The 23,520-nt window shown below is 55.7% G+C and overlaps 1 protein-coding gene across 1 annotated transcript; it reads left to right on the forward strand.

Moving 5' to 3' along the window:
• The first annotated feature begins 19,180 nt into the window (after positions 1 to 19,180).
• On the forward strand, positions 19,181 to 21,419 carry LOC126648773 (folate receptor gamma-like). The gene is made up of 4 exons (XM_050332214.1): positions 19,181 to 19,327; positions 19,958 to 20,146; positions 20,621 to 20,756; positions 20,969 to 21,419. The coding sequence occupies exons 1-4, from the start codon at positions 19,181 to 19,183 to the stop codon at positions 21,331 to 21,333; spliced, it is 837 nt and encodes a 278-aa protein (XP_050188171.1). The 3' UTR covers positions 21,334 to 21,419.
• The last annotated feature ends 2,101 nt before the right edge of the window (positions 21,420 to 23,520 follow it).

Genomic DNA, 23,520 nt, shown 5'->3' on the forward strand with positions numbered 1-23,520 from the left:
CCAGACCTCTGAGACATTCTAGTTACTGATCAATACTGGTCCATTGATCTATGAAGGCTGGAGAGGGACTTTGGGCAATGGCCTAGAGAGACAGAACAAGAGGCAATGCCTTCCCACTGCCAGAGGGCAGGGTTAGATGGGATATTGGGAAGGAATCCTTCCCTGGGAGGGTGGGCAGGCCCTGGCACAGGGTGCCCAGAGAAGCTGTGGCTGCCCTGTCTCTGGAAGTGTCCAAGGCCTGATCTGGTGGAAGGTGTCCCTGCCCATGGCAGGGGGTGGAACTGGATGAGCTTTAAGGTCCCTTCCCACCCAGTCTGGGACTCTGTGATCTCATCAGAACCACCCTGGCACAAGCCCATCACTCTGCTCCAGTTAGGGTTCACATCCCTTAGTCACCCAGCACAGCTATACCACAGGGTCCTATGGGGTTTTATTAAGTTTTTTACATTTCCTGATCCTGGGAGAGGCCCTCAGGCCCCTCTCAGCAGCCAAGCAGCCCCCTGTGTGCCATGATAACACAGCGGGAGCAGAGACTGCTCGTGGCAGATAAAGGTATCGAGCAGGTGGCCAGTGCTGCCTTCAGCTCCTCATCTCCAGAGCAGAGTCACGACACACCCTCGGCTTTCAGGAGACCTGAAGACTTCAGAAGTTGTATAATTTCATAATGTAGATCTCCAAAGAGTGGAATGGGATATGTGCAACCCTAAATGCACAGGCAGATATCCCCACCGTGCGAGGCAGGCAGTGCTGACCAGCAGCTGGGGGGGACGATAAACGGCCTTGATGGCCCCCGCATTTATTTCTTCCCTGCAGCCCGAATTCCCTGGCTCTGAAATTAAAACCACATCTGGGGCTGTTCTCAGCAATGCACTCACCTCATCTGTGATGGGAGATTCATTTCCTGCTCTGCAAGGCTGAACTTTAAAAGGGAAGAGATAATGATGCTTTTCTGCTGCATCTGAACCAGCAGCAGGGAAAAGCTCAGGGGGAGAGAGCAGGAGGGTGGTGCTGGTACAGGCAGGACAACATCAAACACAGAGGCTGGAAGAGAGTGGTAATGGCAGCTTTAATATTATTTTACAAAACGTGGTTAATAAAAGCTGGTTTTCTGGAGTCTGTGGAAAACAGGCAGAGACGTGGCTTGTGGTGAGAAACCTTCAGGCCTGGCCCCACACTGACCCATCAGGGTCTTGTCTTACTGGTGAGAGGCAGGATGACTTTTCATGGGGTGGTTAATGATGGTCACAAGGAGCTGTGGGAAAGGGGCAGGGGGAAGGCAGAGGAAAGGGGAGGAAGCGAGGCTGGAGTTGTTTTCATCAAGATAAGCCGGTTCGGTGCTGTTCTCCTGTATTGATCCCTTTAATGGCTGGTTTTATCCCCACAGCAAGTCCTTAACCTCTCTAAATCCCATTGGATGGGCTCAATAGAAATGGAATAACAGCAGGTGAATCAGCCTGTTAATCAGATTAGGGTCATATCAGAGGCTTTGTGGGCTCTGGATGGGGAGAATCCCTTATGGCAACAGCCTTTGACAGCCACTCTGGGCTGTACATTTGTGCCTCAGCTTCAGCCAGTCCTGCCCCACTGGTCCCCACTGGCCCATTTGGCTGTGACCAGTCTAGAACTGGTGCCTTGGATTAACTTGAAGGCCAGAGCTGATTTCCCACCACCACACTGCTAATACAGACAGTAACGTGGGGGTCCAGAATGGGGCTTGGGGCAAAAATAAATATCAAGAATCCCTGGAAAAATTGGAGAGAGGCTTTGAACAAGGGCCTGGAGTGACAGGACAAGGGGAATGGCTTTCCACTGCCAGAGGGCATGGTTAGATGGGAGATTGGGAAGGAATTGTTCCCTATGAGGGTGGGCAGGCCCTGGCACAGGTTGCCCAGAGAAGCTGTGGCTGCCCCTGGATCCCTGGAAGTGCCCAAGGCCAGGCTGGACGGGGCTTGGAGCACCCTGGGCTGGTGGAAGGTGTCCCTGCCCATGGCAGGGGTGGCACTGGGTGGGCTTTGAGGTCCCTTCTAACCCAAACCAGATCTGGGATTCTATGAACCCCAAGTTCAGGAGTGGAGCAAAGCCAGATGTTCCCAGGCTGCAGGGAAAGGGGCAGAGGAGCTGCTCAGTTCAGGATGTGGTCAGTGACAAACCCAGAGAAATTCAACAGGTGGGTCTGAATCACCACAATTTGAACAGTTTCCCTAGCTGGGACTGGTTGGTTGCTCATCTGAACATGGAAGCCACGAATTTCTGAAAATGCAATTTTTACCTTAGACGGGACAGGGAAACTGGGAGAGACCATGGACAGGAGAGGTGTGGGGGCTCTGTGGTGGAGCCTGGGGCAGGCTGGGGTTTTACACCGGAGAGCTGGATGTCATCACCTCAAGGAGAGTTATCTCACGTTGCCCCAGGCACTCTGCTCTCAACACACAGACACTGCAAAATGAATCTCTGCTGTAACAATAAACTAACAGAAAACCTCACTGCAGGTCACATTAATTCCTCTCTGTCCCTAATGAAGTTCTCTCATTTCAGGATCCAGGCTTAACCCCTGATATCTTTAGGTCTGACTCCAAGGGGTGTGGAGCACTCCTTGCTCTGACTGCTCCAGCCTGCATTTCGTGTCGTGTAATTGTAGAATCATGGAATATCCTCAGTTGGAAGGGGCAGAATCACAGAATTCCAGAGTCACTGAGGTTGGAAAAGCCCTCCCAGCCCATGGATCCCCCTGTCCCCACCTTGTCCCCAGCCCAGAGCACTGAGTGCCACGGCCAGGCCTGCCTTGGACACCTCCAGGGCTGGGCACTCCAAACCTCCCTGGGCAGCCCCTGCCAAGGCCTGACCACCCTTTGTATGAAATTCTTCCTAAAAAGGACCCACAAGGACCATCATGTCCAACTCCTGGCCCTGCTCAGGACCACCCCAAGAATCCCACCACATGCCTCACTTCTGACACAAACATGTTTTAGCTGACTTAGAGACTTTCACTCTGTTATTTTAATTTTATAAGAAATCTCCTGGGTCTGAAATGTGGGTCTTGGGTGACACTGCTGGAGTTTGGGGGCTGGATGCAGCAGAAATGCCCCAAGGACCTCGTGGGCACAGCAGGAGACGTGCCCTGACCCTGTTCATCTGTCCCTGTATCCCTGCAAAGGGATCCACCAGGATGTGCTCAGCCCTAAGGACAGTCCTGTGGGCTCTGGGGTTCAGTGGAGTGAAGGTATGAGAGGCACAAGGTCAGACAGGAGAGTCAGGATATCCAGGGAAAAGCTAGAATTTAATTGGACATCTTCTGAGTTATCCCTCCCCACAAACCCACCCAGAAACAGGCAAAAGCATTTCCTTCATTCCAGACAAGCTGTCTCCAGGACAGGCTCACTGCGGGCAGGAGTTTTGCTTCATGATTTGCTCTCAGCTCCTGCTGGGGTTCCATCTGCTCAGCACGGGACAACTCGGGCCCCTGGCAAGAGGGTCCAGCCTGTGGCTTCCACCAGCCCCTCAGCCCTGGGCTGCAAAGGAGCCCACACGAGCCCCGGGCTGGAGGTGACATTGGAGGGGACAACTCAAGGGAGGGACAGGGTCGGCAGGGGAAGGAAGGGAGGGCAAGAGCAATGGTGTTGAGGGTTTCCTGGCTGTGACCAGGTGGGAAATAGCATCACAGCAAAGCACTTGCACACGCTGGGGCTCCCCTGGCTCTGCAGTGCTCGGGCTGCTGTCACATTCCCGGCAGGACCCCGAGCTATCGGCCCGGCTGGGTCCCCCCCCGCCCTGCCGAGCCCAGCTGCCCCTGTATCGCCCGCGGGCAGGGCTGGCCCCTCCGCCCTGCGAGCCCGATATCCCCTCCCCGACAGCTCCTCCCCGATAGCCCTCGCCTCCCTCCTGCGGCCCCAGATAAACCCCAGCGCCCGGCCGGGCTCCAGATGGGCCGGGCTGTTTGCTGCCCTGGCACAGAGAAATGGGGTGGGGGCCGGGGGGCACTGGGGCCGGCTCTGCTGCCCCCGGAGCACGGACAGACCCACGGACAGACCCCCATCCTCACATCCAGCTGCACCAGTGTGCAGCCCTGGCATGGAATCACGGAATCCCAGACTGCTTTGGGTTGGGAGGGACCTGAAAGCCCATCCAGTGCCACCCCCTGCCACAGGGACACCCCTGCCATGGGCAGGGACACCTTCCACCAGCACAGGGTGCTCCAAGCCCCGTCCAACCTGGCCTTGGACACTTCCAGGGATCCAGGGGCAGCCACAGCTTCTCTGGCAACCTGTGCCAGAGCCTCCCCACCCTCACAGGGAACAATTCCTTCCCAGTATCCCATCTAACCCTGCCCTCTGGCAGTGGGAAGCCATTCCCCCTTGTCCTGTCACTCCAGGCCCTTGTCCAAAGATCCTCTCCAGCTCTCCTGGAGCCCCTTCAGGCACTGGAAGGGACTCTAAGATCTCCCTAGAGCCCTCTTTCCTATCTATGGGGAACATGGAGTCACATTTTTCTCTCAGGGCAGGTGAGGGCTGTTCCAGGACAGGGTTTCAGGGTCTCCTCCATCACTGCCTGTTGCTCAAGGGCAGCGTTCACACCAGGGCAAAGCGTGTACCAACACTGATCAGGAGGATGGGAGCAGATTCCTCAAGGAGCCCTTCCCTCTGCTCCTCCAGCCGTGTGGCTGCTCCCCCCCTCCCCACTGAGTGACACCAGAGCTCCCTGGGCAGGCTGAGCTGAGTTGTGCTGCAGGAAAAGCATCCCCAAGATGCTTGACTGTAGATGTGCTGGCAGCACAGAGTAGAAAGCAGGGAACCCTCCCACAGGGAAACCCCAGAGACCTCCGTGTAAGGGCACAAGGCCTTGCTTTCCCCACAACAAGGCTCCAGTACCCTTTTCTCCAGGCACAAGTTGGCTCCAAGGGACCCGGCCAGTCCTCCCAGCCCCACACCTGCTGCAGGTCAAGCTGGCTCTGCCTGTCACTGCTTTGCAGAAGATCCCTTTAACCAGAGAACTCCCCCAAAATCCACCAACACTGGCTGGGAACTGTCCCACTGGAACTGTCCCAGACCTCACAGTCCCCAGCACTTGCTAACAAAAGGTTCCCTGTGCATAGCAATGGTTCCAGCGGGACCGAGAGCTTTGCTGAGCTCTGACAAGGACTGTTCTCATCCTGCTTGTGGCCTGGGACCTGCTGGCTCAGGAACACATTCTATGGGTCATGTTCTGCCTTTCCAGACTTTCCAGCTGGCAGTGGACAGACCTGTTCCTGTGCTGGGGCTGGTTTAGGAGGGCAGACCTGCCCTGCCTCCCGACCTGACCCCAACCTGGCACCTGCCAATTATTCGAGCAGCAGAACTGGCTCTGAAAGTGGGGTGGCACCTGGGGCAGCCCCTCTGCAGAGGCTGAGCAGCTGTTTGGGGGCTGCCTGCACCCTGCACCACTCAGATGGGAGAGCAGCCCCTGCCCCAAGCAAGGCACCGAACCCCATCTTTGGGGTTCTGCCTTTGGCAGAGCCTCCCCAGCCTGGACAGAGACCCTGGGCTTCATCCCAGCAGCTCTGTGGTCCCAGCACTTGTGGGTGAATGAGGGACTGGCCTGAAATTCATCACTCACTCTGCTCAGCTCTGCCCAGCACCAAGCACTGGGCAGGAGCAGGGAACCCCAAATAACAGTGTCTCTGTGGGGCAGAGCTGGGACAGGGCTCAGGCCACGGCCCACAGACCCCATTGCACCCATCTTAGGAACACTTGGTTTTGAGCATCCTATTCAGACACACAGGAAGAAAGGGAGCTCTGAGACCAGGGTAAGGGTTAGGGGTTGGAGTCAGGGTTAGATTTAGGTGATCTCAATCCCAGGTACAGGACTCAAGCCTGTTCTCTGCAGTGGGATGTTGAGTCATGGTTAGGATCGGGGTCAGGGTTAGGTTTAGGGTTAGAATTAGGGGGTCTCAGTTCCATGCCCAGGGCTCGAGTCCCTTCTCTGCAGTAGGATGTTTATGGGCTCTCCCATCACAAAATTGTTTGTGATGAGTTCGCACCAGGCACCTGCAGCAATGGCAGGGGAAGGGGCAGTCTTAGGGTCAGGGTCAGGATTAGGGGGGTCTAACTCCAAGTTCCAGGCTCAAGCCCGTTCTCTGCAGTGGGATGGGTCAGGGTTGGGATGAGGGTCAGGGTTGGGATGAGGGTCAGGGTTGGGATCAGGGTCAGGGTTGGGATCAGGGTCAGGATCAGGGTCAGGGTTGGGATGAGGGTCAGGGTTGGGATGAGGGTCAGGGTTGGGATGAGGGTCAGGGTTGGGATCAGGGTCAGGATCAGGGTCAGGGTTGGGATCAGGGTCAGGGTTGGGATCAGGGTCAGGGTTGGGGTCAGGGTCAGGGTTGGGATCAGGGTCAGGATCAGGGTCAGGGTTGGGGTCAGGGTCAGGGTTGGGATCAGGGTTGGGATCAGGGTCAGAGTTAGGGCATTTCACTCCCAGTTCCAGGCTCAAGCCCTGTGCAGTGGGATGTTTATGGGCTGTCCCATCACTCAGTGGGTGTGATGAGTTTGCAGAGGCCGGGGGGCAGTGCTGAGTCACGGTGCCGGCCCGGCCAGGGGCTGTGCCGAGGCGATAACCAGGACGGCACAAACAGGAGCCAGGGGGCAGCGATAAGGCACCCCCGGCCCCGGGGCCGTGCCCTTTTCTGCTGCGTCAGATTCTGACTCAGCAAATATTTCTGCTGAGGCAGAGGCAGCCAGCGGGAAAGCTGCCAGGTTTCTTTATTGATTATTTATTTTACCCAGCAGAACCAGGAGGGTGGCCCTCTGTGGCCCACCCCTGTGGCAATGAGGGCTTCAGGACCCCCTCCACCTGTGGGGCAGAGCCCGTGGCAGGCTCAGGACACTCACATTCCCAAAGGGACGCTGGGACATGTCCTGATATCCAGCCCCAGTTCTTCATCCTCCCCCCTTGCCCTGTTGCAAGTCCCAGGGATGTGGGTGGGGAGAAAAGTGCCAGCTCTCACACCTTGTCCCCCTCCCAGAGAACAGCTCCCAGGGGATCCCTTCTCCCTGGCTCCCCTGCACTGGCCACAGGCAGAGGTCCCTGGGGGGAAACTGAGGCACAAAGTGGCTACTCTCCCAAAATGCCATGAAATGCTCATGGCAGGCAGGATCCCCCTTCCTGATGGGTCCCTTCCAACTCAGCACATTCTATAAGTCTGTGTTTGCTGTATCATGCTCTGCTCCTACCCCAGGGACACAACAAGATATAATCTTCCTTAGAATGAATAGAATTCCTTAAAATTCTTAGAATTGTGGAATCCCAGAACAGTTTGGGTTGGAAGGGACCTTAAAGCCCACTCAGTGCACCTTCCTGCCATGGGCAGGGGCACCTTCCACTAGACCAGGTTGCTCCAAGCCACATCCACCATGGCCTTAGCCAGACTTTCATTCACATTCTGACTGGATATTGATGCCCAGCCAGTTTAGGGGTGGGGGTGTAATGCCCTCTTGACCTGCCAACTGGGCCTGATGCCACGGGGTGGGTGCTTTGCTGACTGCGCTCTGGGCAACCTCCTGTGTGCTCCAAACCTGGCCTCTCCCACTGGGATCGAGGAGCTTTTGGGTAAATGTGGTTTGGGATGATCCATAGAGATAACCGTTTGCGTTGGGAAGCATAGAGCCATCCAGCCTGAGCTCCCGGGGGACAAAACTCACCCTAGGACTCCAGTTACCCGAGGAATTTGTGCTCTTCATGAGCCCCTTCCTAACAGGCACTGAGCGAGGCTTCAACATCATCATCAGTACTCTGGAAAGTGCCTTTTCCTTCCTGTTTTGCTTGTGGCAACTCCTTGGGGCAACCTTTGTGCCGGTTCATGCACAGGGCACCACGGACCCTCGGGGGATGCAAAAGGACCGACAGAACCTTGGGATGAGGCAAAAGGACCAACAGCCCTTGGTCCAACATGCAAATGACAGCAAACCTGCTTTTTCCGAGCTCTCTCCAGGCAGGGAAGTCGAAGCACAGATTTAAGGAAGGTGGGGGAAGAAAAGCAGGAGTCACTGGGGCAGACCCGGCTCGTTTGCCCGGGCCCCCCCGCTCCCGGCAGCCCCGTGCGGGTGGCTGTGCCCGGGGATGGGGGCAGCAGCACCGGACCCGCCACCGCAGCCCCGCACGCCGGGACCCCGCGGCCGATGCGGCCTCGGCCGGCGACAAACCCGGAGCAGAGGGAGGGTTCCAGCTCCCTCTGGTGTCGGAGAAACGCCGCGAGTGCGGCCGGACCGGGGCGGGGGGAAGGGGAAACTGAGGCACAGCCGGGCCCCGCGAGGGCGGGCGGGGGTGCCGGGTGGTACCAGGGCTCCATGATCCCATCGGTGACTGGGATTTCCAGGGGAGCTACTGGGATTTGGCTACCCCCAGCCCATCCCCAGTCTGGCTGTGGATTTTCCAGCCAGGCTGGTTTGTGCTGACCTCTGCTAATCCGAGGCTTAATCCAAAGCCACTCCCAGAAATACAACCCATGTTTGGTGCCCAGTGTGATGAGGGGCTGAGGGTGCAGAGCAGAGCTGGGGGTATGATGAACTGCCTGCCCTCCCCCGTCCAAGGCTCAGTTTATCCCCTCTGTATCCCCAACACAAGGCCAGAGCCACAGCAGAGCTGCTCCCCAGGGCTTTGCTCTCCTGTTTGCACACCAGCCAGGGGTGGAGAGCACCCTCACCCACCAACTCACAAATCCCTGCCCCACAAACGCCTCATTCTGCACTGCCACAGCCACACTGCTCCAGGGAACCCCCTCCCTCCCCAGTTCAGTCCACCTCTGCTCCCAAAGCCAGTTCCTGATTCTGTGACTCTGTGATTGTGCCAGCCCAGCCCCAGCTCGTGTTCTGCCCCTTTCAGCAGTGACACTGCCCTGCCCAGCACGTGCTGTGCTGGGAAACTGGGGAGCTGCTGGCTTGTGGCACAAAAGGTGGCTGAGATAAGGCAGTCACCCAGTTCCCCCCCAGCACCCAGCACAGACTGAGCTTGGGAGGAAGAGATGGGGCACAGCAGAAATTTAGGCCAATCAAAAATTAACCCTGACAGTTCCTGTCTCTCAGGGTGGAGGCTGAACTGGAATTGTGCTGTTTTAACTCGTACTGTCAGATGCTGGTACCTGAAGATGACTTATTCCTCCTCCTTCCCCTGTGTGCAATGTGGGGGATGGTTGTTAAAGAGCTCCTCAAGAACTAGAGGAACTTCCCACACATTAAAGTTAACAGGAGTTGGAAAGTGGGTAAATGGGGCCCAGGGTCTGGACATGGATCTGGACAGATTTATGGTCTGCTCTGGGGTCCAGGGGACTCGTGGACACAGGAGTGAATTGAACCAAGTGGTGAGGGTCATGTCCTGTCCTGACCATCCACCAAGGAGGAGCAGGGCTGGGTGGTGCTGGCCATGCCCCTGTGAGCAGTGCTGATGTGGGAATGGGGACAGGGCAGGCACTGCTCTCTGTGCCGGTCCTTTTGCCACCCAGGACCACGCGTGGCCCCAGGGAGTCCAGGCTGGTCACCTGCCAGGCAGATTTGGGCCATTGTAGCTGAGGTGGAGGATGAGGGTGAGCAGGAGGTGAGGGGTCTGGGTCTGGCAGGGTCACCCTCCACGGCTGGGCTGGTGTCCCCAAACAGGGGTTGACAGTAGAAGTGGCTCCTGGGTCTGCCAAAGGACTGGCTTTGGGGCTCAGCCAAAGGTGCTGGTTTCCCTTTAAAACACAAGTGTTTTCCTCCCTAGTTTTAATTTGTTTCACCTGGAGCATTTTGCCTGGCTCGGGCTGCACCACCAGCTTTCTGGAAACAACTGTCATTCCAGAATTAGCAGGCACTAATGAGGCTGCTGGAGCTTCCACGAGGAACTGCAGCTCAGCCTCCTCACACTGGCTTGTTTAGACTTGGAATCACGGAATCACAGACTGATTTGGGCTGGGAGGGACCTTAAAGACAGCCTGGTTCCACCCCCCTGCACTGCCAAGGCCACCACTAAACCATGTCCCCAGGTGCCACATCTCAGAGAACCTCTGAGAGCTCCTGGCAGAGCCTTGCCCCAGGTGAGTCCTCCTGTCCTCCCCCTCAGAGCTCTCCTCAGACTCAGGGATGAGTCTCAGACTCCTCTCCCTCAGGGGCGAGCTCTGGGACATGCTGTGGGAGGCAAAAGCTTCCACAGGCACAAAAAGCAGTGAGACAATCCACGTGAGAGTCATCCCCGGCTCCCAAAGCAGCCTCCGCCTGAGCAGTCCCCGGCTCTTTGATGTCGAGAAGCACCGCCGTGGGTTTTCCTCGTGCTCAAACCCTTTCCCAGAGACCTGGAGGTGGCCAGGCTGGGATGGACAGCGCCGGACCGAGCTCCTGGAGCAACAGCTCCCGTGTTGGTGCTCAGCAGGCTGGGCTGAGCCCCGCTGCCCCGGCGGGAGCCGTCCCAGGGCAGCCGAGCTGGGGAGCCCCGGGGGCAGCTGGAGCCGGGCATCGTCTCGCCCCCTGAGCCGGGAGAGGTGGGGCCGTGACCCTGGAATGTCCCCCTGCCCTTTGCCGGCCCTGCCCCGGCCCGGGCCGGGCCCCGCGGCTCGATGCTCCCCTCTGCAGGGGCTGCGGCGGGACCCGAGGGAGCGGGTGGGGTGCGGGGGGAGGGATGGGGGAAGCGGGATGTGGATGCGGGATGCGGATGTGGGATGCGGGATGCGGATGCAGGAGGTGGGATCAGGATGCAAATGCAGGTCCACGATGCTCCAGTCCCTGTCACCCCCGAGCCCCGTGGCCTCAGCCCACTGGTGGGAACCCCTCAGATAACCAAGGAGAGGACACATCTCCTCTTTGGAAACTACACATCCATGGGGTCATACAGGTTGCCTCGTGCCAAATGCACCCAGAGCTTAGGAAAATACCTGGCTGTAGTCAGTCCATCTGGGTTTATCTCAGGCCCAAGTCCTGATTTAGTGCTTTATTTTAGGTACCGGATCTTCCTTCATCCTTTAATTAATTTCCATCCCTCACAAACGCTGATCATTCCCACTCTTTGTTAATACTGGATTTTTTTCACGCTCCCACAGATCCCTGTGAGGGCAGAGCCCGGTGCTGAGCCTTGGGGCTGGGTGCAGAGGACGGGCACACTCGGTGCATTCGTGCCCCCAGGGCGGGAGCAGCAGCCCCTGAGCGTCCCCAGAGGCAGCAGAGCAGGGCCAGCCATGGCAGCAGGTCCTGTGTCACCCCTGTGGGGATGGCTGGAGGTCACTTCATCACCCGTGTCTGTGGCCATCCTGCCTCCCCCGATCCTGCTGGGAAGGGGATGGTGCAGCCTCCAGGGGCTGCGTGTGCTCCATCCCAATCTCAGTGATGCCCCAGACAGCTCACAGCAGAGTAATCCCACTCCAAACCATGGGGATTTGGTACATCTTTAGTCACATTTGTCACTGCGCTCCCCACTGGAGCCCCATGGGGACCCAGGGAGGGGCTGCATGAAGTGTGTCACCTCCATGACTCCAGATCATGGAATCATTAAAGCTGGAAGAGACCTCCAAGATGGAGAGAGACCATATGCAAGGCCCTGGAGTGCCAGGACAAGGGGGAACAGCTTCCCACTGCCAGAGGGCAGGGTTAGATGGGATATTGGGAAGGAATTGTTCCCTGTGAGGGTGGGCAGGCCCTGGCACAGGTTGGGCAGAGAAGCTGTGGCTGCCCCTGGATCCCTGGAAGTGTCCAAGGCCAGGTTGGACGGGGCTTGGAGCACCCTGGGCTGGTGGAAGGTGTCCCTGCCCATGGCAGGGGTGGCACTGGATGAGCTTTGAGGTCCCTCCCAACCCAAACCATTCCATGATTCCATGATTCCGTGATTCTATGATGTGCCTTTGCATTTGTGCCTGGAACCCAGGGCAGACCTATGGCAAACCCATCTCATGGTGGGTCTCACAGTTTATCCAGTCTGTCTGAGATGATTCATCCAGCAGGAACCCCACCTCCAGAACCTCCCTCCCTTGTCATCTCCTCTGCAACCCACAGACCTGGTCTCTAAAACTGCTGATCTCTGAAAGCTGGTTTTGCTTTGCTGGTTAAACTTTAACTCTCTTTTGTGACCCCAAGAATAACTGTTCTCTCTGATAACCCCTGCCTGGTCCCTGTGATCCCTGCTCCCTAATTACTGATGGAAATTGCTGATATCCCTGCACAGGAGCAGTGGATATCCAGCACTCTGCTGCAGCATATGAGGCTTTATTGAGGTATTTATTCATTCTTTTTTAGCAAAAAGACAGTGGGCACAGCCTTGTTCTTCACTGGATGTTTTTGTGAGGGGAAAATCAACAGAGGGAATGATGTTTGGTTCAAATATTAATGTGGTGACATCACTCAGGGTATGGGCATTTCTCCTAATTAATAACATCTTAGGTGTGTGTGATGCACAAAACTGCATCTGACCATTAAAATGGGACACACAGAGTCATGGAACTGTGGAATGGGTTGGGTTGGGAGTGACCTTAGAGACCATCTAGATCACCATGAAAGTTCACACCCCTCAAGTGGAATTTTATAGCCCAGGTCTTTACAGTTCCTCAGTTGGCACCAGATGATGAGTTTTTGGTGTCATTCTCATTGCCTTTCTGGGCTGTGTGATCCCATCATCCCCTGTGAGCCTCTGCCCACCCACATGTGCCATCCTGACAGACCCCCCAGCTCTGACCCAGCTCACACCACGACTGTGGAGTCACATCTGGCTTCTTGCAGCTTTCTGGTGGTCTGATACCGACCCATTTGGGTTTTACTCTGTACACAACAGGGTCCATCATGGTGGGACCAGCAGCAGGTGGTGACCACGAGGGTGTGAACAGTGGAAGAAGCATTTTTCCCAAATTTGTGAATGATGGACAGTCTGGTCACTGTGATGCTGGATATTGTACAGCATAGGTGTGGCAGGTGCTGGTGTTCAAGGCCCTGGTCCTCAGTGGTGGAGAAAGTGGGGATGAAATACATCTCACTGAGGCCACAGCAGATGGATTGGTACTAAAACCCACACAGCCCCCACTGCAGCATCTCCAGCCCCTCATGCCTGCTGTACTGGGAGACCCAGACTGGACCCAGTGCCCAGACATGGTCTCACCAGTGCAGGACTGTTGGGGAACCACTGCTCTGCACAGCCTGAGAGCCCCAGCACCCCCAAAGACCCAGTACCCCAGAGCCCCAGTACCCCAGAGACCCAGCACCCACAAAGACCCAGTACCCCTGAGCCCCAGCACCCCAGAGACCCAGCACCCTGAATACCCACCACCAGCCACCTTTACTGCAAGGTCTCCTGAAGCTGGGGTCACTCATACACAAGCCCTTTTCCAGTTCTCCATTCTGGCCAGACAGTTCTCATATGGAATAAAAGCATCAATTACAATGAAATTTAACCCAAAATCTGTGGGCAAAGTCTGCTCAGCCCCAAGGCAACTGCACAGTCTGTCCCCAAGCGCTGTTTTATTCCTGCTAATTATTGTCAGTGATAACAACGGGCTGTTGTGACTCAGCCGAGTGTTTGAATTCTGTGGGATTGACTTTCTAAGCAACCTCACGTCTCCCAGTCCTCAAAGTGTTCTGATTGCAGGAAGATGATCAACACCCAGACATCTCTGTCTGCTATCCCACTCCCTCATCCCCTCTAACAGCCTTGATGCCACTTCCAGCCTCCCCCTGGGAGCTGCAATCAGCAAAAGCCTCAGGGAAACACCTTCCCCACGTCAGCTGGGAGTCTGTGTGTCCCAGAGAGTGAAGGGATTTGTTGGTTGGTTTCTGGAATTTATTTTCCTCTAACAGGTGTCCCTGCCCATGGCAGGGGGTGGAACTGGAGGGGCTTTAAGGCCCCTGCCGTGCCAAAGGGTTCCATCACTGTGTCCCCAGCATGATTCTGTGTCCCCAGCATGAGGCTGGCTGAGAGCTGGGACAGGGGTCCTGCACACTGACCCCAGCCCAGGGCCATAGCGAGGCCACCGCTGGTCAGGGCTTTGTACTGAGTTTGCAGGGACTCAGGACCGAGCCACACCAGCTCTGCTCTCTTTGAACTTGTCCTGTGCCTTTGTTTTCACCACATTTGGCAGCGAAGGCAGCTTTTATTTGGGCTGTGGCTCTTTGCTTCTCCTTGCACGGTGCAAACAAGGCTTGGGTTTTATGCAGAGAACAGCAAATCTGTGCTGAGGGAGATATTTGTGCCTTCAGCACCCCGTGCAGTGCTGAGAAACACACACCTGGCAGGATGGCAGGGCCTCAGGGAGGGGGGACACGGATGTGACACGGAGGAGTGCAGGCAGAGGTAACGAGAGACAGGCACAGGCTGGTACTGCCTGTATATAGATATTATATAGATAATATATATGTGTGTGTAAGTAACTATTATATTGTACAACTGTATGTAACTCATGGCTATAAAACAACTCTGGGATAGTCCGTTAAGGAAATACAAGCTCAGACTGGGGCAAAAATGCCTTGGGGGTGGCAAAGAGAGCAAAGAACAAGCATCTGGCATGAAAAAAATGCATCCTATCTAGGAAATGTCGGTATCGTGGGCCTGCAGAGCAGCGAGGGGAGAGCAAGGTGCAAAAGCACATTATCAAAGGTAAAACAGACACAGAGTGCACCCTAGAGGGAGGCAGAAGAAGCCACAAACACCAATATCATGACTCCCTGTGAAGGACTCCAGGTTTTTGTGGCTCTGTGTGTCATCCACCACCAAAGTCACCAAGCTCAGGACCCCAAGGAGCAGGGAAAGGGTGGCCCCAGCAAAGAGGTAGAAATTGGGAAGAGTGTGTATAACAATCTTGATTTATTACAATTATTACTTTTTTTTTCTGTAGAGAAATATTAATTTAGCTCTTTTTTCTGCAATAACTGGCTCTGGACTCACACTGACTCTTGTGTTGGCCTGCTGTCAATGACACCAACAATTAATCCTTGCCTTTATACACACAGTGCCTTTGCTTTTCTGCTGGTTAATGATTCTGATCATAACAACCTGCGTGTCCATTTTGGCAGCTGGAGCCACGTGGGACCCCACCAGGCCTCTCGGGTGGGAGCTGCCATCGCCAGCGGCACCGAGCCTTGGTGTGTGGGCAAAGGTCCTCCCTGCAAGGACAAGGTCTGCACCTTCCCATGGAACACCCTGAGAGGCTCTTTGGAGAGGTGGGGGGATCAGCACAGCCACAAACACGGCATCTCTGCGTGACAAGGTCACAGGGAATGGATCAAAGGGCTGAATACAAAAGCACTCGGATAAGCCCCATCCCTGCAAAGTGTCCAAGGCCAGGCTGGGTGGGACTTGGAGCAATCTGGTCTAGTGGAAGGTGTGGCAGGGCATGTGACTGGATGACCTTTAAGGTGCCTACCAACCCGAAACTTCTGTGGTTCTCTGATTTCTGCTTTTCAACAATTTTTTTCTGGGAAAGGGAGGGGAAAACATCAAGTCAACCAAGTTTCTGATAGTATTAAAACCCTCCAGGACCAGCTGTAAAAATCTGCAGCAGACTGTGGTGTAGCAGCCTGGGCAGGAAAGAGTTAATGTGTTGTTTTGCCTCAAACTCCAATGGCCACTCAAGGAGAGAGTTGGACCAGGATGTGACCACCAGGATGTGGCTGGGAGGGGCCATACCGAGGTGGGGCAGCACCTCTCAGGGACAGCACCTGTTTGGGACAGCACCTTTTTGGGATCAACTTCCCTGTTCTGGTCCATGGTGACCCCACAACACAAAGGGCAGCACCAGCGCAGGAAAGGGGTCATGGAGGGGGCATGAACTGTCAGCTGAGGGTCAGTTCAGTAGAGGGGGATCAAGACCTCCAAAAGACCCTCAAAACCCCTCGACCCATTTCCAGAAAGGTCCAGAAGAACAGACTGCACGTGCTCACTCACACGAAGAGCAAGAGACACGATCTGGGGATGGGGTGGGGGGCAGACACCCTGTTGGTCAGATCAGTGCTGGAGCCAGGACTGGGGATCCCCTTTCCTCGACTACCTGAGCTCTCTTTCACACTCTCCTTCTTCCCTCTTTCTTTTTACTCTTTTATTTCTGTCACCATTAGAAAGAGGGGGCAAAACATGCACCAATTTCCCCATGGAGGGTGGAGTTGGCCAATTAAACTTTGTGAGCTTTATTTTTGGACCCTTCTGGCTTTTGCCATCCTTGTTTAACCACAGCCATCTACGGCTCTTGGGTGCTCCTTTCCACGTAGGAGTGGGATGTGACACCTGCTATGACTGAGTCACTGAACAATAAAGCAACAGATTTTACTGAAAAAGCAGCTGAGATGAACAGGCAGCGATGCACTGGGGAGAGCACAGGACACGTCAGATGGAAGATGACAGGCTGGTGGCTGACAATTATCTCTCAGGAACAAGCTGTCACTGCTCTGACAGTGTTACAACACAGTTCAGTGATCAGCAGTTCCAAAAACAAAGCAGATATTAGAAATTCCAAGGCAAGGAGCAGGAAACAGGCAGGACAGCCAGGGCATCTGAAGCTGCCACAGTCCTGTACCTCGGGGGAAACACTCATCTTGCGGGGGAGAAGGGAGCAGAGGAGGGGAAGGGTCAGTGGGGAAGATCTGCTCGGTGACAGCTCCAGTGGGAGGGGTAGAAGCACACGAGGTTCTTTTCTACTCGACAGGAGGGGGGAGCCGGGGGGGGTCGGGCTCTGCTCCCAGGGAACAGGGACAGGAGGAGAGGGAACGGCCTCCAGCTGTGCCAGGGGAGGCTCAGGTTGGCCAGGGGAGGAATTTGTTGCTGGCAAGGGTGGTCAGGCCTTGGCAGGGGCTGCCCAGGGAGGTTTGGAGTGCCCAGCCCTGGAGGTGTCCAAGGCAGGCCTGGCCGTGGCACTCAGTGCTCTGGGCTGGGGGACAGGGTGGGGATGGGGCACAGGGGGATCCATGGGCTGGGAGGGCTTCCAGTGACTCTGGGATTCTGTGATCACTAAAGCAGGCTCCCCCAGAGTCTAAAGTGCTCACACATGAAATTTAAGAAGATTTGCTCCTTAGGCAAGTGGTTCATCACCAAAACATCAGAAATGTGAGTGAGGAGAACAGCAAAGCAGCCCCAAAAGCTGCCCTAGGAGGAAGACAGCCTGTGCTGAGAGCCAGGGCTTTCCTCGGGCTCCGGTGAAGCTTTGAGCAGCAATGACTGTGCTCAGGCGTCACAAGGAGCTGCACTGCTCCCCTCAGCACCCGTGTTTCTGCTTTGTGTTGGAAGTTGCTGTTGTTCTTCCTCCTGAGGCAGCAGCATTATTCCTGCCTGTCATTTGCTGCCTTTGGAATTTATTCCATTTATTACAAACCCTGGGTCAGTACCTACCTGGCTCTTCTGTCTCATGCAATGGTGCAAACCCAAACTGCCTGGTGCAGGGTGAGCAGGGGAAATGGGACATGTTGTGGAGGGCCAAGGCTGAGCAGAGACCTGCTTTTGGAACCAAACCCCCGAGTGTCTCCTAGGCAAGAGCTTCTGCCTGGGAAAGGGGCCAGGCAAGCTGGTTATAACAAAACATCGACCTCTGCAGTAACAAAGGCTGGCACAAATGAAACCTCCCTAAACACAGGTGGAAGTTCCTCCCAGGTGCTACCAGGAGCCTTCCTATTAAAGCTCCAGGAAGCCTCTGAGCTTAGTGTTTTTAAGGTGTTACAGTCAGTTTAGAGGCTCTTAGGACTGCTAAGGTTAATTTTTTTTTTTTTTTGAGGAGAAGGGACTTTTTTGAATTTACATATATATATGAGCTTATGTAAATATGTATAACACAAGGTAGGTACTTCCCAGTTCTCAGATTTCTGTGTCTACTTCCTCAGGTCTGTAACTGCTTCTTCTGGGATTTTTAGTGCTATTTTAATGCTGTAACTGCTTTGTCTTGCTCCTGTGTCTTGCAAAATCCCTCTTAAAAGGCAGTTGGTTTAGACCCTTGTGCTGGATTGATGAGGAATGGCAGGGAATTTGCTTGTTTGGGTGTTGTTATTGGCTGTTCTGGTTTTTTTGGTTGTTTGGGGGTTTTTAGTACATTACAATAAAATTTCTCCCAGGCAGGCAGAGGAGGCCAAGGCATGACAGTGTAAAATGTGTTTTATTGCTCAAGTCAGGCCAGGCTGGACAGGGCTTGGAGCAGCCTGGTGTAGTGGAAGGAGTCCCTGCTCATGGCAGGGGATGGAATGAGCTGAGCTTTAAGGTCCCTTCCATCCCAAACCATACCGGGATTCTATGATGATTCTGGTCTCCCCTGGAGATGTCAGGTGAGGGTCTGCAAAGTCCCAGATGCAGATAAAACAACAAAAAAAAAAGCTTTCCTATCTTAACATACTCCTGAGGACAAAGTGGGGCTCCTGCAGCTCATGGTCCACCCAAGGTGTCTGTGCATTTACTGCATCCTCTGAACCCTCTCTAGGGATCCCTGAACTACCCTGTCGTGATGCAGAAGGCCTGGGCTCTGGAAGCTCCCTCTGAAGCAGTTGGGTGGCGAAGGACCCCAGCCTGAGTGGGTCTCACAGAGGACCCTCACTCCCCTCAGGGGTGTTGAGCACTCCCAGGGTGTTTTTCCCGACGTTGTCCCGATGATAACGTGTGCCTGACCTTGCAGCCCTGCCCAGGGAGGGGGAGGCTGTGCTGGTGTCCTTGGTGCCTCTGGCACATCACGGGAGTGCTCGGCCCCCACAGCACCTCCCTCGCTGCTGCCAGTGCCCAGCCCTCGCTCCGTGCCCACCATCCGTCGGCTCCGTGCTGCCCTCCCAGGCCATGCCCTGCCCCTCCCGGAGCCGTGCACGGCCCCTCCCGGCCATGCCCTGTCCTCGCTCCATGTCCTCCCGACCGGCTCCGTGCCTCTGCCCCTCACGCCTCCAACGTGCCCTGTCCCCGCAGCTCCGTGCCCTGTCCCCGCAGCTCCGTGCCCTGTCCCTCCCGAGCCGTGCCCTGTCCCCTCCAGCTCCGTGCCCTGTCCCTCCCGAGCCGTGCCCTGTCCCTCCCGCAGCTCCGTGCCCTGTCCCTCCCGAGCCGTGCCCTGTCCCTCCCGAGCCTGTGCCTCCAGCTCCTGCCCTGCTCCGTGCCCTGTGCCCTGTCCCTCCCGAGCCGTGCCCTGCCCCTCCGCTCCAGCCCTGTCCCTCCCGAGCTTGCCCTGTCCCTCGCTCCGGCCCTAGTCCGTCCGCAGCTCCGTGTCCCTCCTCGAGCCGTGCCCTGTCCCCTCCGCTCCGTGCCCTGTCCCCTCCGCTCCGTGCCCGCGATGGCAGCGGGGCCGATGCTGCTGGTGCTGCTGGTGCTGTTGGCAGCCGGGGCGGTGCTGCCGGCGAGGGACACACTACTGAACATCTGCATGGACGCCAAGCACCACAAAAGCAAGCCTGGCCCCGAGGGGAAGCTGCATGACCAGGTATGAGCTGCTGGAGGGCTCTGTGGGGCTGTGTGGGCCCCCCCTGCACCCACCTCCCCAGATATGTGGGCTGGTTTGGGCTTGGCCACCCCTTGCCTGAGGGAGGAAGCCCATGCTGGGTATGAGAGTGGTTTGTTTGCTGCCTTCTAGCAGATGGCCAGGGCAGGGGCAGTGGTGAGAGGAGCCATCAGCTCAGTGTCACCCCTCTTTAACCAGGACATCTCCCCTTCCCAAAGCTCAGGTACCCCAGAGCAGAGCCAGGGAAAGGACGGAAAGGGAAGACTCTGCTCTGCTCCCTCTTGGTATTGAAGACTCTCCTTGCTCTACCCCCGGCCCTTGGTGGAGATGGGGTTAAGAGCAAGTCAGGATGCAGGAGAAGGGGTTTGCTCCTGTTCCTCAGGGTGGGACTAATTCCTGGTGAGGCCATGACCTCCACCTCCTGCTCTTCCTCCAGGGCTGCAGCCCAGAACTCCTCAATCCAAAGTGCCCAAGGGTTTGCTGGAGGACAGAAAATCCTCTGGCTGCTGAAGGCACCTTGCTGGGGGCCCTGCAAGGAACCAGCACCTGCAGCATCCTCTGACTCCCTGGAGTTCCTGCCCTCCCAACAGCCTGTCCCTTGTTATGTCACAGTGTTCCCCCTGGAAGGACAATGCCTGCTGCACAGCCAACACTAGTTCAGAGGCCCACAGGGATGAATCCAACCTGTACAACTTCAACTGGAACCACTGCGGGGTGATGCCACCCAAGTGCAAGCGCCACTTCATCCAGGACACGTGTTTGTACGAGTGTTCCCCCAACCTAGGACCCTGGATTGACCAGGTAGGATTAGATCATAGAGTCATAGAACTGTTTGGGTTGGAAGAGACCTTAAAGCCCATCCAGTGCCACCCCTGCCATGGGCAGGGACACCTTCCACCAGTCCAGGTTGCTCCAAGCCCCGTCCAACCTGGCCTGGGACACTTCCAGGGATCCAGGGGCAGCCACAGCCTCTCTGGGCAACCTGTGCCAGAGCCTGCCCACCCCCAGAGGAATATTTTTCTTTCCAAAAATCTAGGCTGTCCCAACCTTTCCTACTGGGTGGAAAGATTCCAAGGACTTTTCTGGCCACTTCTTCGGCCTATCTGACTGATGGAAGAGCTTTTGTCAAGGCACATCCCTGCAGAGGCTGAAATGCTTCTGAGATCGATTTCTGGAGCCCAGTGGGAAGGGCTGGGGGGTGATCTGGGATGGGGCAGATCTTGCCCTTGATTTTCAGGCCTTCTCCCCAGCGTGCTTGGTCGTGTCCCCTTGCAGGCTGACAGCAGCTGGCGTCGGGAGAGGATTCTCCACGTGCCCCTGTGCCAGGAGGACTGCGAGCAGTGGTGGGAGGACTGCAGGGATGCTGTCACCTGCAAAGAGAACTGGCACAAGGGCTGGAACTGGGCAACAGGTTTGTGGGCTGTGGGGAGCCTCTCCTCACTCCCCCAGGTGGGTCACCGGCAGTGTCACTGCTGCCAGGACCCCAAATCACCCTCACGTTCTGGGGTTGCCACCCCCCATCAGCCCAGGTGTGGTGATGGGCTGTGGGCAGGCAAAGGACCCTAGGGAAGGGTTGTCCCAGTGCTCATGCTGACCTGTCCTCCTGTGGTGCTCTGTCCCCAGGAAGGAACCGCTGTCCCTGGGGCTCCATGTGCAGACCCTTCAGCGAGGTCTTCCCCCGGCCCAAAGACCTGTGTGAGAAGATCTGGTCCCACTCCTACAGATACACCACTGCTCGCCGGGGCAGCGGGCGCTGCATCCAGATGTGGTTCGACCCTGCCCAGGGGAACCCCAACGTGGTTGTGGCCAAATACTACTCTTGGAAAAAGAGATCCTCCCCTGACGGGATGGAGGACTTGGCTCCTGAGAGTGACCGAGCTGTGCGTGCTCTGCCGTGCTCTGTCCTGGTCCTGCTGCCTCTGGCCCTTGTGCTGCTGCCTGAGGGGCTGTGGATCCCATGGATGGAGGTCCCTGTGAGTGTTTCCTAAAGGGACATGGCCTGGACTGCTCCAGCTGCCCTGCAAGAGTTGCTGGCACAGCTGACTTGGGTCTGACTGTCCCAGCTGGTCACACACCCCAGTAAGTGCTCAGTGTGAGCAGCTTGCAGCTGAGCAGGGCAGGGATTTCCTTGCCATCCTGGGAAGGGCAAAACAATCTCTGCCCTGATGTAAGAGCTCCTGCACATCTGTTCCCACCCCGTGGCTGTGCTGGGCTGGCTGAGCTCTGGTGTCTGGTCCTTTGGGCTTTTGGGACTCCCTGGAGGGTGGGGTTGATAATAAAGTTGTGCTCTGAACCAGCCTCGCTGTGCTGATGTGAAATTCCGCTGAGGAGGGGCAGTGCCCCAGGGAGAACAGGATCGACTCTGGGTGGTGTGGGATCTGTAAATGTAGGAGCTTGTCCTGGGGGGTAGGAAAGGTCACAAAATAACAAAAATGGTTTGGTTTGGAAGAGATGTCAGAGCCCATCCAGTGCCTCCCCTGCCATGGGCAGGGACACCTTCCACCAGAACAGGGTGCTCCAAGCCCCGTCCAACCTGGCCATGGACACTTCCAGGGATCCAGGGGCAGCCACAGCTTCTCTGGGCAACCTGTGCCTGTGACCCTCACAGGGAAGAACCCACCTATCCCTGCCCTCTGTCAGTGGGAAGCCATTCCCCCTTGTCCAAAGTCCCTCTCCAGCTCTCCTGGAGCCCCTTTAGGCACTGGAAGGGACTCTGAGGTCTCCCTGGAGCCTTCTCTTCTCCAGGTGAACACTCCCAGGTCTCCAGCCTGGTTCCAGCCCTCGGAGCAGCTCCATGCTGCTTTGCTTATTTCAGGCTTTCCTTCCTCTGAAGCAGGAACAAACCTCCAGCAAAACCTCAGCGGCTTCTGAAAGGAAGGGTGGAGTGGAGCGGGAGGCTCTGCCTGAGTGCAGGAAGACACCTTGAACGCTGCCTTACTTGCAAAGCTGTCAGTGGCAGATGGAAAGGAGGGTCACACTGCTTTGGGGGTTGGGTAAAGCCGAGACCAGCCTGACTCCTCAATCCCAAAATTCAGCCAATCTGAGGTGAAGGTGTGGCAGAGCTGGTGAAGTACCTGAGCCAGGAAGCCACAGCTGATAGCACTGATACCTCATCTAAAGCTGCTGAGCTGGCACAGCCCAGAGACACCTGACAGTCCAGTGCTTTATCCTATAGAAGCCCAGACCCAGTTTTAATGGGAGGGTCTTTTGGCATCCCCTTTCTCAGAGTACCTCTAAGGACACCTATCAAGGTCACCCCTCAAGACTGAACCGAAGAGATTTGCCCATGATTCTTGGTCTGGGTGAGTGACATCAGTCTCTGATTAATAACTGGTTTGTTCACTTCATTATAATTGCTCCAATATTGCTTAAAAATAGTGCACTATACCGGGAGTTGTAGCTGCTATACTGTGTAGTAAATAATTCTGATTGAGGTCTTTCAGTGTAATCATGATTATGATAAATTATTTATATGCATGTATCTGGTTAGCCATCCTTAATCCTGTGAGACAAAGTTGCACAAAGGTTCAATCACAGCTGCACAATCCTTTGGACATAAACCATTGACCAAAGTCTTGGGCTGGGGTTGGATCCAGCTGCACCCAGATCCCTGTCTGGGAAGGAGTTTAGGAAGTCAGAGGGTCCTAGGGAGGTTTTGGAGGGTCTGTTTGGGGTCCTTTCTGCCCCTCGTGACTCAGCAGGAGGGTCTCCCTGATCAGCTTTGTCTGGAGCTCCCACTCTGCCCGTGACAGTACTGGGGCAATGCCAGGGCTGCCCAGGTCAGGCCAAGTCCAGGCTGCAGATCTTTGTAGTACTTCAAATATTTTCAGAAGTTTTTAGATCAAAAGCAGATGTTTCCTGAAGCTTTTCTGGCTCACTGTTTTTATTTTTAAATGCCCCTCATGATGCAGCCTCTGTCATAGCTGGTCACTAATTCCTTGCCTTTACATGAAACAGAGAAGCACTTTTTCCTTCCCTATCTAAGTTTAATATGTTACATTTAATCTAATCTCTCTAAATTTGGTATGTTGCCTGCAAAAGCTGAAGGTATTCTAGGACTGAGCAGGGCTTAGACTCAGAAATATCTTCTAGCCCTTGTGGGGGGTGTGAGGTTTGCCCTGAATGCCCCAGGTAGGGACAGGGAAGAGGGAACACTTGGAGCTGGTTCCTGTGAC

This window comes from Myiozetetes cayanensis, unplaced genomic scaffold, assembly GCF_022539395.1.
Source record: "Myiozetetes cayanensis isolate MyiCay16 unplaced genomic scaffold, myiCay2020 scf5-8, whole genome shotgun sequence".
Classification (NCBI taxonomy): Eukaryota; Metazoa; Chordata; class Aves; order Passeriformes; family Tyrannidae; genus Myiozetetes; species Myiozetetes cayanensis.

Bases quoted from the DNA above. Each gene is read 5' to 3' on its own strand.
- LOC126648773 (XM_050332214.1), top strand. From the start codon at position 19,181: ATGGCAGCGGGGCCGATGCTGCTGGTGCTGCTGGTGCTGTTGGCAGCC. The intron at 19,328-19,957 runs GTATGAGCTGCT...GTTATGTCACAG, and splicing joins AGGGGAAGCTGCATGACCAG to TGTTCCCCCTGGAAGGACAA. The intron at 20,757-20,968 runs GTTTGTGGGCTG...CTCTGTCCCCAG, and splicing joins GGGCTGGAACTGGGCAACAG to GAAGGAACCGCTGTCCCTGG.